Source organism: Diplotaxodon limnothrissa, linkage group LG15 (assembly GCF_057381915.1).
Source record: "Diplotaxodon limnothrissa isolate DT_005_m linkage group LG15, D_limnothrissa_male_GT1.1, whole genome shotgun sequence".
Taxonomy (NCBI): Eukaryota; Metazoa; Chordata; class Actinopteri; order Cichliformes; family Cichlidae; genus Diplotaxodon; species Diplotaxodon limnothrissa.
Genome location: NC_140610.1, coordinates 3,974,223 through 3,987,318, shown reverse-complemented (window position 1 = coordinate 3,987,318; position 13,096 = coordinate 3,974,223). Strand labels below are relative to the sequence as shown.

The window sequence follows — 13,096 nt, the reverse complement described above, 5'->3', positions numbered from 1 at the left end:
GGCGCTGGAGCCGATCCCAGCTGTCATAGGGTGAGAGGCGGGGTACACCCTGGACAGGTCGCCAGTCTGTCGCAGGGACAGACAACCATTCACGCTCACATTCACACCTATGGGCAATTTGGATTAATCAATTAACCTGTCCCCACAAGCTGCATGTCTTTGGACGGTGGGAGGAAGCCAGAATACCCGGAAGGAACCCACGCAAACACGGGGAGAACATGCAAACTCCACACAGAAAGACCCCGGCCTGATGGTGGAATTGAACTCTTGCTGTGCGGCAACAGTGCTAACCACCGTGCTGCTCTTATTTATTTTTTTGTTCCTTAAATGCATCACACTTTACAATATTTAGCTGCATTTCTGAAGAATGACAGATTACTACAAAATTTTAATTTTTGTGGACTAAGAGAAAAAAATGTAAAGATCTGGGCCTCGAACACAAGGGTTAAAAATAATAATAATAATAATAATAATAATAAACAAACACAGTTATTTTCACATTAGTCCCTTTATTTCCAGAAGACTCATTATTTGCTTCAATATGGCAAAGATAGTTAATTTGTAAATGATATTAAATATCCACGATTTTAATCCAAGGTAGTAACAAACTGAGATCAGCTTCATCTAATATTCTTTCTTTTCTTAAAAACTTCAAATAAATCGTTTTTGGAATATAGCAAGGATACATTTCACTTCTCTGTCAACAAGTTAGGGGAAAATTATCAGACAACACTTTTCCGTCATAAAACAACACAATTCTCAGAAAATTAACAATTTCATATAAATGCTCTCAATTTATGAATTTAAATTTTGTAAAAAGTATATATCACAGTGATGTCTGTCATTTTCGGGCACGGGTAAAGTCAGTGCGTCGAAAAGCAAAAAGGAGAAAATTGAAATTGAACCAATTCTTTCTTAAAAGACGCTGGAAAAAAATGATAGTATTTAATCTGCAGATTATAATTCTAGTCTTCTACCTCTCTCTCCGATTATGCTACTTAAAAAGCTTTTAAGCAAGAGGCACCTATCTTTTTTCGTCATTTCAAACAGCAACTACAAACTAGAAGTGCAAATTATACATGACCTAGAAGCTTCCAGCTACTGCCCCTTCATTCAGTTTCATTTCAATCCTGTAGTGCAAATTATGGGAACAGCTCTCGCAAGTCATGCTCGAAATAGTCTTCTCAACCAAACAGAACCCTTAAAACTCCTAACACAAATACTGACCAATAGCAATTGCACTTCACATTTCACCAACAAATGACCATGGTAATGACAGCAGACATATGAATGGAAGGGCACTACACAATCATCTTACACTGGAAGAAAAAAAAAGCCCTCCTGACACACACAAAAAAAGGACAGACGCACAAACAACTGCACACGTTCGAGAGATGTTCTCGGTTAAGTTCAAAGGCAAATGGTAACTGACTACTGAAGTGATTAGCTCATGGAATGACCTACACGTATGAGCAGTAGCTTGGCACGAAGAGTGAGACTTTAGTGGTTCCAGTTAACATTCAGAAGTAACACTGACCACAGTCAAGTGCTTAAAACGAACAGTTTGGAATACTTTAGATTAATCACAGCATTTGTAGTTCAAAGTAACATCTTATTCAGTGCTCAGACCACAAGAAGAACAGGTGGTGACGGAAAAAAAACAAAAATCTCACCAGATCCCTTTTTCACTTTATGACATACAAATCTGTTTTGCATAGATTTGAAAATGTCAAAGCAAACGGACTGAAGACGACTCTCACTGTCAGGATGAGAAAGGTGTCAGTAGGCTTTCCAAAAAGTTACTCGTTTGACCTTCTGTGCTCATGGCACAGCTTCCCAACAAGCTAATGAGTGTTACATTATAAATTCCAACAAGGTAAGATTGTCTGAAGGTACGCACCATTACAAGATTTTTACACCCCACCTTGGAAAAGAACAGCTTTAGTGGGATTTGAGCATACTGATACCTCGATATCATCCGTGTCACAGGCTTGGCCACCAAAAGCTCACCCTTTTACAATCACAGGCTCAAACTTCACGTATACTTTTGTATCTTTACTCATAAAGTGACAATGAAAATGTTAGACGCTATTAGGTAGAATTCACAATCAAAGCAAAGCCACTAAGAAACCAATTATTCTGAATAAACCCAAACCAGAAGCACGCCCGGGACGTTTCCCTTACACCAGACGTACCCCTACGCACGAGTGGGAGGGTACATTTCCTTGATCTTCAGTGAATAACAAGAGCAGCACAACGGCATTTAGTGATGTAAGGGAGGCATTCAGGGGATGCTTCTGGATGTGGGAGTACCTTGGGAGGAGGAATACCTCCTCTTCTTTTACGTCTGCCTCTCTTTCCACTCTCAAGCTACAGGTGCAAATCCTCTTGCAGTAAAGGCTGCGACATCTCCCAGCTCCTGTGTTTTCTCGAGGGCCGCTGTTTGAGTGTCACTAGTATGACGTAGACCACTAGGAAGCCCAGCACCAAAACCACACCGAGGAACGAGCCCACGATGGGGGCGCAGGAGTACCCGTTGCCCGGAGGGGGAACGGGAGGGTGAGGCGGGACCGGCGTGGTCACAGTGGGCTCTATGGACAGGAGGTCCTGAACATTCGAGAGGGAGCCGTTGTTCGGCATAGGGCGGATGGACAGGATGTGGCACATGAGAGGGTAAAGGTCAACGGAGCGCATGGAGGATTTGACGTAATTCTCACGAAAGGCCGGCCCACGAGCCACGAACACAGGCTGCATGCTACGTAAGCTGTTGTTATAGCCATGGTTTCCCACTGGAGATGAAAAAAAAGACAAAAACATTTGCATAAGAAGGTGGAAATCTTTGATGTAAATTATTATTCTGTTGCTAATAGACCTTTTATACATCTATATCTGGTTTTCACATCCCATAAATCACAGACCGCTCGTTTTGTTTCCAGATTTATGGGACCTGGCGCCGCAGCTCTACCTGATGATTTACTGCCAAAACGACTTGCCTCAGCAGACGGGATAAGGCTAAATCAATCACAGCGCAGCCCAAACAAAAACTGAAAATGAAATCACAAAACACAAAGACCTTACATGAAAGCTTAGACAGGCTAACAGCCGCTCCTCAAATTTATCAGTGCTATTACATCCAGAAGATCTGACGTGATTCTCTCAGCGCGCTGTGAGTAAAAATCAATACACTCTATCAGCGCTGCTGCGACGGCAGCTTCAGAGGGTTTAACGGCCATTCGAGCAGGTCCAGGGTCTGCCATAAATCTTACCTTAAAGATACCCCGCGGAGATTTCCGATCCCCAACGTTGCCTGGTCGACATTTCTTTCCTCTATATTTTTGTTTTGTAAACATGCACAACTACACACACGTGCGCGCGCATGCAAGAACATTAGCAATTCTACCAGTGCTGTAATCCCATTCCACTGATCGATGTCGCAAGGAATGAGCACAGAAGTGCAGCAATCAGCCGGCGGAATGCTGCTAGCAACTAAATATGGATGTATAAAATGTCTCCCGCTGCAGTATCTAATAAAGGCAAATGCCAAATAAATAGAGACAGACATATAATGGAATACCAAGAAACGCAGAGCACATTTTCTTTCAATTGATGTAAACAAAGAAGAATGACTGGGTTTGTGGAGCTGCAGTGTTATTTGTATTGCATTACTCCGCAGCGCTCTGTGATGCACTGAGAAACAGAAGGGGCCACTGCTGCACGGGAAGAGACATGTTTTAGTCATGAATGCATATCGCTCCCTCTCAAAAACTTTGTTATAGCAGGAAAGCATCATAATACACACATGTGTATCTAAGCAGTCTCACATCGCTTTGTCCCTGAAGACTGAAAGTCTGCTAGTTTTCTTTCCAGCCGCAGGCTCCACCTGGTCATTTCACTCATTAACAAGCCTTCAAGCAGCGAGGAGGAATTAAGCAGTGACATTAGCTGGTGAAAAGACACTCTGCCTCCATGACACATGGGTCTGAACGCTCTAATCTGAGAAGGTGATGCTCAGTAGGTTTTGTATTAGGAAAAAATGATTGCACTTAGAGTTAATGCAATAAAAGCCTCCAAACCCATCCATACACACACACACACACACACAATTTTTAACTCAAACACACTCTTGCTGGTCCTAAGGGAAAGCATATCCAGCTTTCTTTGTTAATTACAGCTGCTCTAAACCAAGCGCTGGTTCAGTGACTGAAATAAACCTTCTGTGAAGCTATTATTAGAGCAGAAAAAAGGCTGCTGCTAAAACAAACTGACAAAACCTGTTTAATGTGCACAGTAACGACTCAGCAGAGCTTTGTGATGTGCGAAAACGTACGCATGAAGGGTCCGGTCCTGTTCTGCATGATGGTCCAGCCTTCTTTGGCCTCTATGACGATGGGCATGATCCTTGTGTTGTGCTGATAATGGTAGTGCTGGGGAATCTCCTCCTTCTTGTACACCACCATGTTCGGGTTTGCATCCACCAGCAGATTATACACCTCGTCGAGTTTCCCTGAAGGACACATAACGAGCGGTAGCAGAAAATCTTTATAGAGGCTGCAAATTCTGATTTATGAACGGCGGCTCATGAGGAACAAAAGTTCAATACTTTAGAGATTAACTGAAAAGCAGCAACTGTATATAAAAGATGGACATACCCTACAGTTACAGACAGGATGAATATAAGATGACTATAGTTTCTAGGTCAGAAAAATTGAGCAAGTGCAGAAATGCCTTAAGCCTCCATTCTATATGAAGGCCACCAGATGGCGATCACTTCCAGTCCTGTAGAAGTCTATGGGGGAAAATGGCTCAGTCACTGGTTTTGGATCAAATTTAATAAAAATTAAGTTTGTGATGTAAACCTTGGTCATCATGGAGGATTGTCTGTGGTATGAACTGTTAACTAAACTGATAATGTTTAGGTCAGTCCTGCACATCCACTTTCCCTTTTTTGGCCAGATAAAGTTCATTTACAGCTGCAGCTTCATATTTAATATACAAGCATGATGGTGGTGAAGAGGAAAGTGAATGAATTTCCAAAAACATTACGGTTTATACCTTCGTTGGGCAGGATTCCCACCACTGGACTCTTATCCACCCAGGTGTACAGGTCTCTGCTCACGTACTCATCCAGTTCTATGATCTTCTCAGGAGAAAGCTGAGCCATCCCATGGTCACTGGTCACTATGAGGTTCACTCTGTCATACAACCCTGCCTCCTTTAGCTTGTTTATAAGGAAGCCGAGCTTCTCATCAATCCACGCGATGACTACGTCCATTAAGGAACTCTGAGGTCCAAGGTTGTGCCCGCTCTCGTCAGGCTCCTCCCAGTACAGAACTCCAAAGTCCACCGCCTCAGCTTCTGGTGCAGAGAACCACTCAATAATCCGTTCCACTCTGGTTTCAAAGGAGACTGAGGCATTGTAGGGGAGGTACTGAGTAGGGTACATGTTGTGGATTTTGACATCAGACCCGGGCCACATCGCTGCCCCGCTCCGTCCTCCAGCTTTCTGGATGGTCACCCAGATGGGCACAGCCTCCTCCCACCACCGTGAATCATAAACACTGTCCGTCTCCATGGAGAAGGACCGGTTCAGAACAGGGTCGTACATCTCATTAGCCACAATGCCATGCGTCTCGGCATAAAGCCCCGTCACTAAGCTGTAATGATTAGTGAAGGTTTTGGTGATGTAAGCATTCTCCACAAACTCCACTTTCACCCCTGTGTCCATGATGCTGCGGAAGTTAGGCGTTGGAACACGGTCAATGTAGTCCCAACGGAAGCCGTCAAAGGACACGAGCAGCAGCTTGGGCCGCTCCGTTACAAGGTAGTCCCTACTTCCACGGTGGCTTGGGCGATCGAGGGATGCCAGAGGCAGAAGCAGGGCCCAGAGGCAGAGCAGAGGACTGTGGCCTCTTCGCAACAAGTAGCAGAGCATAGTGTGCAGTCTGACGAAACAGCCTACGAAAAAACAACACATTAATGACTACAGCCAGCATTTAACCCCTCTAAGTCTATAACCTGTTATTAATCTATGATTATCTATGGTTTTTACTGAAATCATAGATAAATTATTTAATCCATACAAAGTTAGAAAATCGTATGATAATGCAGACCCAACTTCCAACATTATCTGATCAGCTGCACTTACTGTTTTATTCATCTAGTGCACTTCCTCATCAATATAAAAGTACCGTCTGCTAATCTAGTTTTGGAGGAACTACGTGTGGTTTCAACTAAAGCCTGACAGATTAGATTGGATACTAACCAATCACAGACACATCCATATTCCATTATAGGTTTTCTGATACAAGCCTACACAGACATTTGTTTTTTTACAAGAAGCTGTGAGCTAGTTTGTGAAAATGTTCAAAAACATTGAGGGCATCATTTTACCTTCCTTAATGACTGTATGCATTTTATTTTTTCCTCTCAACTTGTCTATTGGAGACAGTACAGGTGACCATTAAAAACAGTTTAAATGCCCAGTGTTCGCACACAGAGGTGCTGCAGCGTCGCTTTTTGTTAACAATTAAGATTTTGCGTTGCTGCAGCTGAAAGAAGGCAAAGATGTAATTTCATATGCAAATGAAACATTAACAAGGGAAAGTTCAAATTGTTCCAGTAATGAAGGGTCACTGCTGTGATGTGAAAATTGTTTGCCTATGCATATTTCTTCTCTAAACAGCATCAAAAACATTAGCTACTGGAGGCTAGACCACCTGATTTATTAACTAATTTCAGCTTTCTAAGCAATAAGCCGCTATTTGCCAACCACGTAGCTGATCTGCTTTATTAGTTTCCTGTTCTGGTTGAATTGAGTCTCATTGTTTGTTTACAGTACAGCAGAGCTCCAGAGAGCTCGTCAGAAGAGTGTTGACTGTCAACAGCCAGTGGCAGCAAGTATTTAATTAGAATATTGTTGTAACGTGACGTAAATCAGCTTTTTATTGGATGATAAATTCAGCTTCACTGTTCCATTTACTTTTTGGTGACAACACAAAGACTGAGAGGTGGATGGGGAAGGTGAGAAGGAGAAAGCGTTGGATGAAGACAGCAGAGAGCAAAATAAAACAGGTTAGAGTGGACATGAAGGCAAGTCAAGAAAAGTTACAAAGCTGAGGTAACTTCTGCTTTGTCCACAATTTCACATTCTAAATAGAACATATTAATTGATATAAATATCAGCATTTAACAGGATTCATGTCAATGAACATGGGTTGAACGGTGACATTAATATTAACTGCAACGCACTCTATGCATGACATTATGATAATTACCCTAACCCTTAAGGGGCTGAGCCCCGTAAAGTTTACGAATGCAAAGGCAACATTTACTGATTACCCAGATTTATATATTAAAATATTAGTAGAGTAAAGTTAGGAAATCAATCACGCAAAAGAAACACACATTTGCACATGTGAGGGCTGTTCTACATAATAACAGATCTCTGGGTTTTGAACTTTTGGCCGAATCAAACAAACAGCTGAAAATGCCTCCTTGGAACTTGCATCACTAATTAATAATAATAAAACTAATGGCTTAATTAAACAAATTATAAAAAATATATGTATACATTACACTAAGCTGGTTATGAAAACAATGCAGAAATTAATTGAGAAAATTGATTTAAATAACAACGTAAATGATAAAATAATAATAAAAACGACATTTAGATATTTCAGTTCATGACAGCAAAGATGTCATTGGAAATGTGGCGAGCTGAGGATATCACAACGGCGACACATCAGAGAGACACTCACATCCAGACGAATTAAAGTGAACCTCCCGACAGTCCGCTACATTATAACAGATCCCGTGTTTTAGCCTTTGTGCTGCATTGCTAACAGCTAAAAAAAAAACGCGCAGTTCTGATTGCAACAATAACCACGCACAGCAACGAGTGCAATTTACACGAGTGCAGCGGATGGAGCGACAACGAGGCAGACTACATGCACAAACTGAGAAACACGCCAAACCCCGCTGCTGTCAACGGGCTTACCTTGTTATCAGATCCTGCACTGGCTCGATCCCTGCGCTGCACGACGAGATAAACAGCCCGACTAGCTGAGTTATGCCAGGAGGAAGTCCCGCCTATCAGCCTGCTGTGTGTTTTTGCCCCTCTGCTGCTTTTATGTGTTTAGAGGCTATAAACCAAAAGCGGATCATATGCAGACAAAAGGCAGTCTGACCGGTGTTTCCTGCAGACGCATGATTCGCCTCAAATTTCCCAGTGTGCACACAAACTGTGTGTCCCAATGACGTAATGCCGGACCGGTAAGAGTGATGGGTGGGAGGGTGATCCAGCTTTATAAATAGACATCTGGGTGTCAGAGGGGTTAAGTTTGTCTCGTTTTAAGAGCAAAAAAGAGAACGTTTAAATGTGTCACATAAATAATAAAACGCTGCGTTGGAAATAGTTATATTAAAATGTATTGCTGCTTTAAACCCCTCAGCAGTTTCCTTGAATAATATACTAATGCTGAAACGTGAAATAGGGCAGAGATGTTAAACATAAGGCCAGGGAGCCAGACCTGGCTGAACAAAGGATCCAATTCGACCCACTGGAGGGCTTTGCAAAATGTGAAACATGAACAGAGATGAAGCATCTGTGAGCAGTGAGGAGCAGTGAGTTTTACTTTCATCTGAGAGTCTGAGATCTGAATCTTCATCGATCTTAGAGCCTCTCTACCTGACAGGCACCCTGGCATGCCATACTGCCATATAACACCTTTTTATTTTATTTTGTTTTATTTTTTATTTACTGCAAATTTTGTATGAATTAATGAAAGTGCTTCATGTTCAGCTTTCATTGCGTTTTCTGTTTTCTTTATGGCTTCATGTGTTACAGTTTAAGCGTAAGGAGTCTGTGTTGCTGTCCTTGGACTTACACTAGAGTCCGTGACACATATCAGATATGAGATCTTAGGTTCCTGATCATCATTTTAAAAAGCAGATAGCTTATTAATTGTGAATTTTTTCAGAATGTGCTTATTAAATTTCCTTGCAGAAGAAGAAAGTGGGAAAAAGAAATATGAAGAGTTTTATTTGCTATTATTACAGAGATTATTAGAAAAAGGTTTCAGTGGATGGAATTGGGCTTGTATGCGGTGCACATATTAAAATGACTTTCAATCCTCTGTAATTCAGTATTCATCTATAATAATCATGCAAAAGATTGTCCACAAGGTGTCAGTCACGTCCTGCCTACATGCGGGTGTATTTGGGCCTGGGTCTGGCTTTCTTCACATTCTCTACAACGAAATATGGCATCTCAATAATGTCACTGCGTGGTGAGAGCGAGACTATTTCTGACTTGCTGACGAGCACTTCCGTGTCTGCAGAGGCAGCCTCGGCTCTTTTACTGATGTGTACTGCTTCAGCGAGTCATTCGATTTCCCTTCTCATTTGGAGTAGTACAATGAATATGGAAACCCAAATTTTAATCAGACACAGACACGGTGTGTTTAATCTGTCAGAGGAGTGTGGGGGATAACGTTAACCCATATTGTATTAATTTGATAAACTGTGCTTTATTTGTATAAAAGGAACACACTGACCTTCTTAACTGACCAAGCATAATTTGATATTTAGCCCTGAGCACAGCCCAAAGAAACTGGAATTTAAGAAAAAGTGGAAGACTTCCTTTTTTTCTTTTATCATCATGTGGGATGATTAAAAGCTTCATGGGTACATAAAGTTCAGCTTTTGTTGTCTAATGTTCCCAGGGGTGGTATAGTGGGGAAGTTGTTTACACGGCTGCTCACAGCAAGACAGCTCTTGGAAAAGCCGAGGCCTTTCTGTGGGGAGTTTGCATGTTTTCCCTGTGCAGGCGTGGATTCTCCTTCTTTTCTAGTTCTCATTCAAAGTGGGCTGAAGCAGGAGGAAACGAAGGGGACAAATTGCAGGAAAAGAAAGGACAATGGTTCCATATGAGGTTAAATATTTGTGCTGATTTATACTTTAACTTGTCATCCAGCTGTAGATCTTAGATATTTTATCAGCGAGCGCAGACAAAGATGTTACGGTCACAATGACAAACAGTCTTAATATCTAGACCCCTGGAGCCATCACAGGGCTAATGGAGAAACATACAATCTTTTCTGCCCACATTCACACCTATGGCCAGTTTGGACTGTGTGAGGAAGCTACAGTACCTGGAGGGAGCCCACGCAGGCACAGGAAGAACACGCAAACTTCACACAGAAAGGCCCCAGCAGGGAACTAAGCCTTTCAAGCCATTCAAGCCTTCTTGCTATGAGAAAACAATGTTAACCACTGTTCCACCCCCATCAAACAAACTAAAGATCAGGCTGAACATGTCCTCTATTATGACTTAATATAGCTTAAAAGGAATGAGCTTGGTTCTGCTTGATTTAAATTTATCAGAGCAATACTAATATCACTTGTGTTTAATGTCTATACCAACTTTTGAGTGTTCATTATGTCACCCAGAGGCGCTGTACTTATGGCAAATGACCCTGTGCTGCCATAAACCATGACCTCGGTTAAACATTTTGCAATAAGTTTATGTTCCCAGTTTCAAGCTTAAAGTCTTATGAAATAAAACAATCATGTTGGTTTTGTACATTATCTCTCCATCATTACAAGAAGGGCTGACAAACTGGGGCTGTTAGGCTTTTATTGCATGTCGCTAACTTATAAACGTGAGCTGTCCTCAGTTTGTCAGTTAGATCAACGCCTCACTCACAATGTCTGTTTTCAAAAAAGGTGGGATGGCGATATCAAAATGCTCAGCTTCAGATTTACAAAGCAAGACTTTCAGACCAACGGGTGACGCCATGTTTTCAATTTCCATCTTTTAGATACAGACTATGAATAAACATTATATTTGTTAAACATGTGAGCATTATTTTATCAGACTATAGGCACTTAGCCTGATTCATTAATAAGTTGTTCATCTCTTTGAACAGCCTTATAGAGATGTTAGCATGCTCTAAAGGCCTAATCTTTCCTTTTAATACAGCCTATCTATCCATTTTGTTCCATTTACCCAATTCAGGGGCACAGGGGTCTGGAGCCTATCACAGCTGTCATAGTGTCAAAGGGAGGATACAACATGGACAGGTCTCTAGGCTGTCTTTGCGAGGAAGCTGGAGTACCTGGAGAAAACATCCATGATATGCATGATTTAGTGTATATAGGGCATTTTCAAAAGTTCGGTGTGGAACATAGATTCATTTTGACCAGCAGAGGTGAAAGAATTCACCAGGAAGTAAGGCGATAAGAAATCAGTGATTCAATGAATAAAAAAGAGAAACAAAGTAACCATGTTTGCCCCACTGACTGGATATTTAAGCAGAAGTGAAACTCATTAAACACGGTAAACTTTAAAACCTAAACTATTTTGTATTGGCTGAAGTCAACCAAACACAAAATTTGCAAAATCTCACTGGCCTGCTGTGAACACAACTCTCTCTCTTTACGTTAACTTACACAAATATGGTTCCATTCTATTAATTTAACCTTTTAGGCAATGTATTTGCTTTGCATCTTTTGTGTTCACATCAGTGGCAGATTATTGGAAACAGTTCAAATGGTGCCCGTACAAGCTTGTGCAGCATATTGATGATTCAGACAGTTTTCACACTTGTGTCATCTTTCACCCCGTGGCCTTGTGGGTTCAGGTTTTTCCTTGATTTTTTTTAAAACTCTCTGTCTGTATATATAAGCTTGTAGATGCGCCCCATTGTGATTTTCTTTTCTTCCATTGAGCTGACTGTGTCAATCTATGTGGGAACACTGCAGCTCCCATCAAGCTGGTTCTGGGTTAGTTGGCTTCTACAGCGGTTGTGCGTTCATACCTGTGTGGAAATCAGGGGTTTTGTTTGTTGGCTTGTTTAGGGCAGGAAAGCTCTGCCTATTGTAAAACTGGTTTCTCTGTGCGTTTCTCTGTCTGTTGTTATGTTGAACAAGAATGTGCCTTTTGTTGATTTCTGTGCAGTTTTTTTTATGGCTATTGTGTGTCAAAACAGTGCAATATGTGCATTTGTATATTGTAGAATATGCTGAAAACAGTTGCTTTGTAAGTTCTGGATGTTTATTGTTAGTTCAAGTTAAGTTCAAAATTGACTATACCTACTCATGGGAGCACTAAACAGTTAAACACCTGTTTTAAAGCTTTAATAGAAAATTAAACTCCTTGTAGCGGTGTAATTTAGAACATCACGAGATTTAGCTCAGATTTGGAGTAGAAACAGAAAGTTAGCGAAAAGAAATGAATTGACACCTTCTATCCTGAGTATTTGGTTGACTTCTTTGACTGGATGGCTGAACGAAATGTTTTTTCTTCTTTATTTGAGCTGCTTGAAGGTAGCACCTTGGCCTCTTAGAAAATGTGAATGGCATTTTTTTCCAGTACTTGCTGATGTACTAAGAGGATGTGATGCATGCAATCAAAAAGACGTTCATTCCAGGCGATAGGTGTTTGTCATTCTGGTTTATTTTGTCCATAAGAAGAAAGCAGGCAAAAGAACAAAGTGTCATGGCTCCTAGAATAAATAAATATATTATAAGCCACCGCTAGTAAAAAAGTCTAATGACAATTAATAAATAATTTCTACAGAATTTTTAAAATGTTTTTCTCTCTGTTCAAATCATCTGCATGTAGTTGCACAAAATGTGTAGTTTTTATAAAGGCCATTCATCCATCAAGCAAAGGAGATTCTTCCTGTTAAAAAGGGGTTTTTCCTTCCCACTGTCACCAAGGCGCTTGGTCGTCTTATTATGGGGATTTATCTGTATTATTGTAGAGTCTTTATCTTACAATATAAAGCATTTTAAGGAAACTGTCATTGTGATTTGGTGCTATAGAAATGTATAAATATATAAATGAAATTGAAATTCTGAACACAGTTGTATTCTTGATGGTGCCTCCACTGTCAGTAACACTGTTATACCTAAGCACAGATATCTACCTTGGGTTCATTTTGTCCTTCGGGTCATGATGAGTGCGCAATTTGGCTTATCAGGAGGGCAGTTTTGGGTCATCTGAGTTCACTTGGGGCAACTAAGGCTGACCAGATTGAAAGCTGGGATTACAAGTGAATCCTTGCCTGACTACAGGGGTCCTAAAACTTCC

General features: G+C 41.1%; 1 protein-coding gene across 1 annotated transcript; it reads right to left on the bottom strand.

Moving 5' to 3' along the window:
* Positions 1 to 683: 683 nt before the first annotated feature.
* Positions 684 to 8,053, bottom strand: enpp5 (ectonucleotide pyrophosphatase/phosphodiesterase 5). Its single transcript, XM_085372553.1, has 4 exons — positions 7,997 to 8,053; positions 5,053 to 5,955; positions 4,328 to 4,504; positions 684 to 2,789 (listed from the first exon to the last, which is right to left on the bottom strand). The coding sequence occupies exons 2-4, from the start codon at positions 5,930 to 5,932 to the stop codon at positions 2,371 to 2,373; spliced, it is 1,476 nt and encodes a 491-aa protein (XP_085228679.1). The 5' UTR covers positions 5,933 to 5,955; positions 7,997 to 8,053; the 3' UTR covers positions 684 to 2,370.
* Between the last annotated feature and the right edge of the window lie 5,043 nt (positions 8,054 to 13,096).

Excerpts from the sequence above, each read along its gene's own strand:
- enpp5 (XM_085372553.1), bottom strand. The coding sequence starts at position 5,932 with ATGCTCTGCTACTTGTTGCGAAGAGGCCACAGTCCTCTGCTCTGCCTC. Across the intron at positions 4,505-5,052 it reads GGGAATCCTGCCCAACGAAG|GGAAACTCGACGAGGTGTAT; the intron begins GTATAAACCGTA and ends TGTGTCCTTCAG. Across the intron at positions 2,790-4,327 it reads CAGGACCGGACCCTTCATGC|TGGGAAACCATGGCTATAAC; the intron begins GTACGTTTTCGC and ends TTTCATCTCCAG.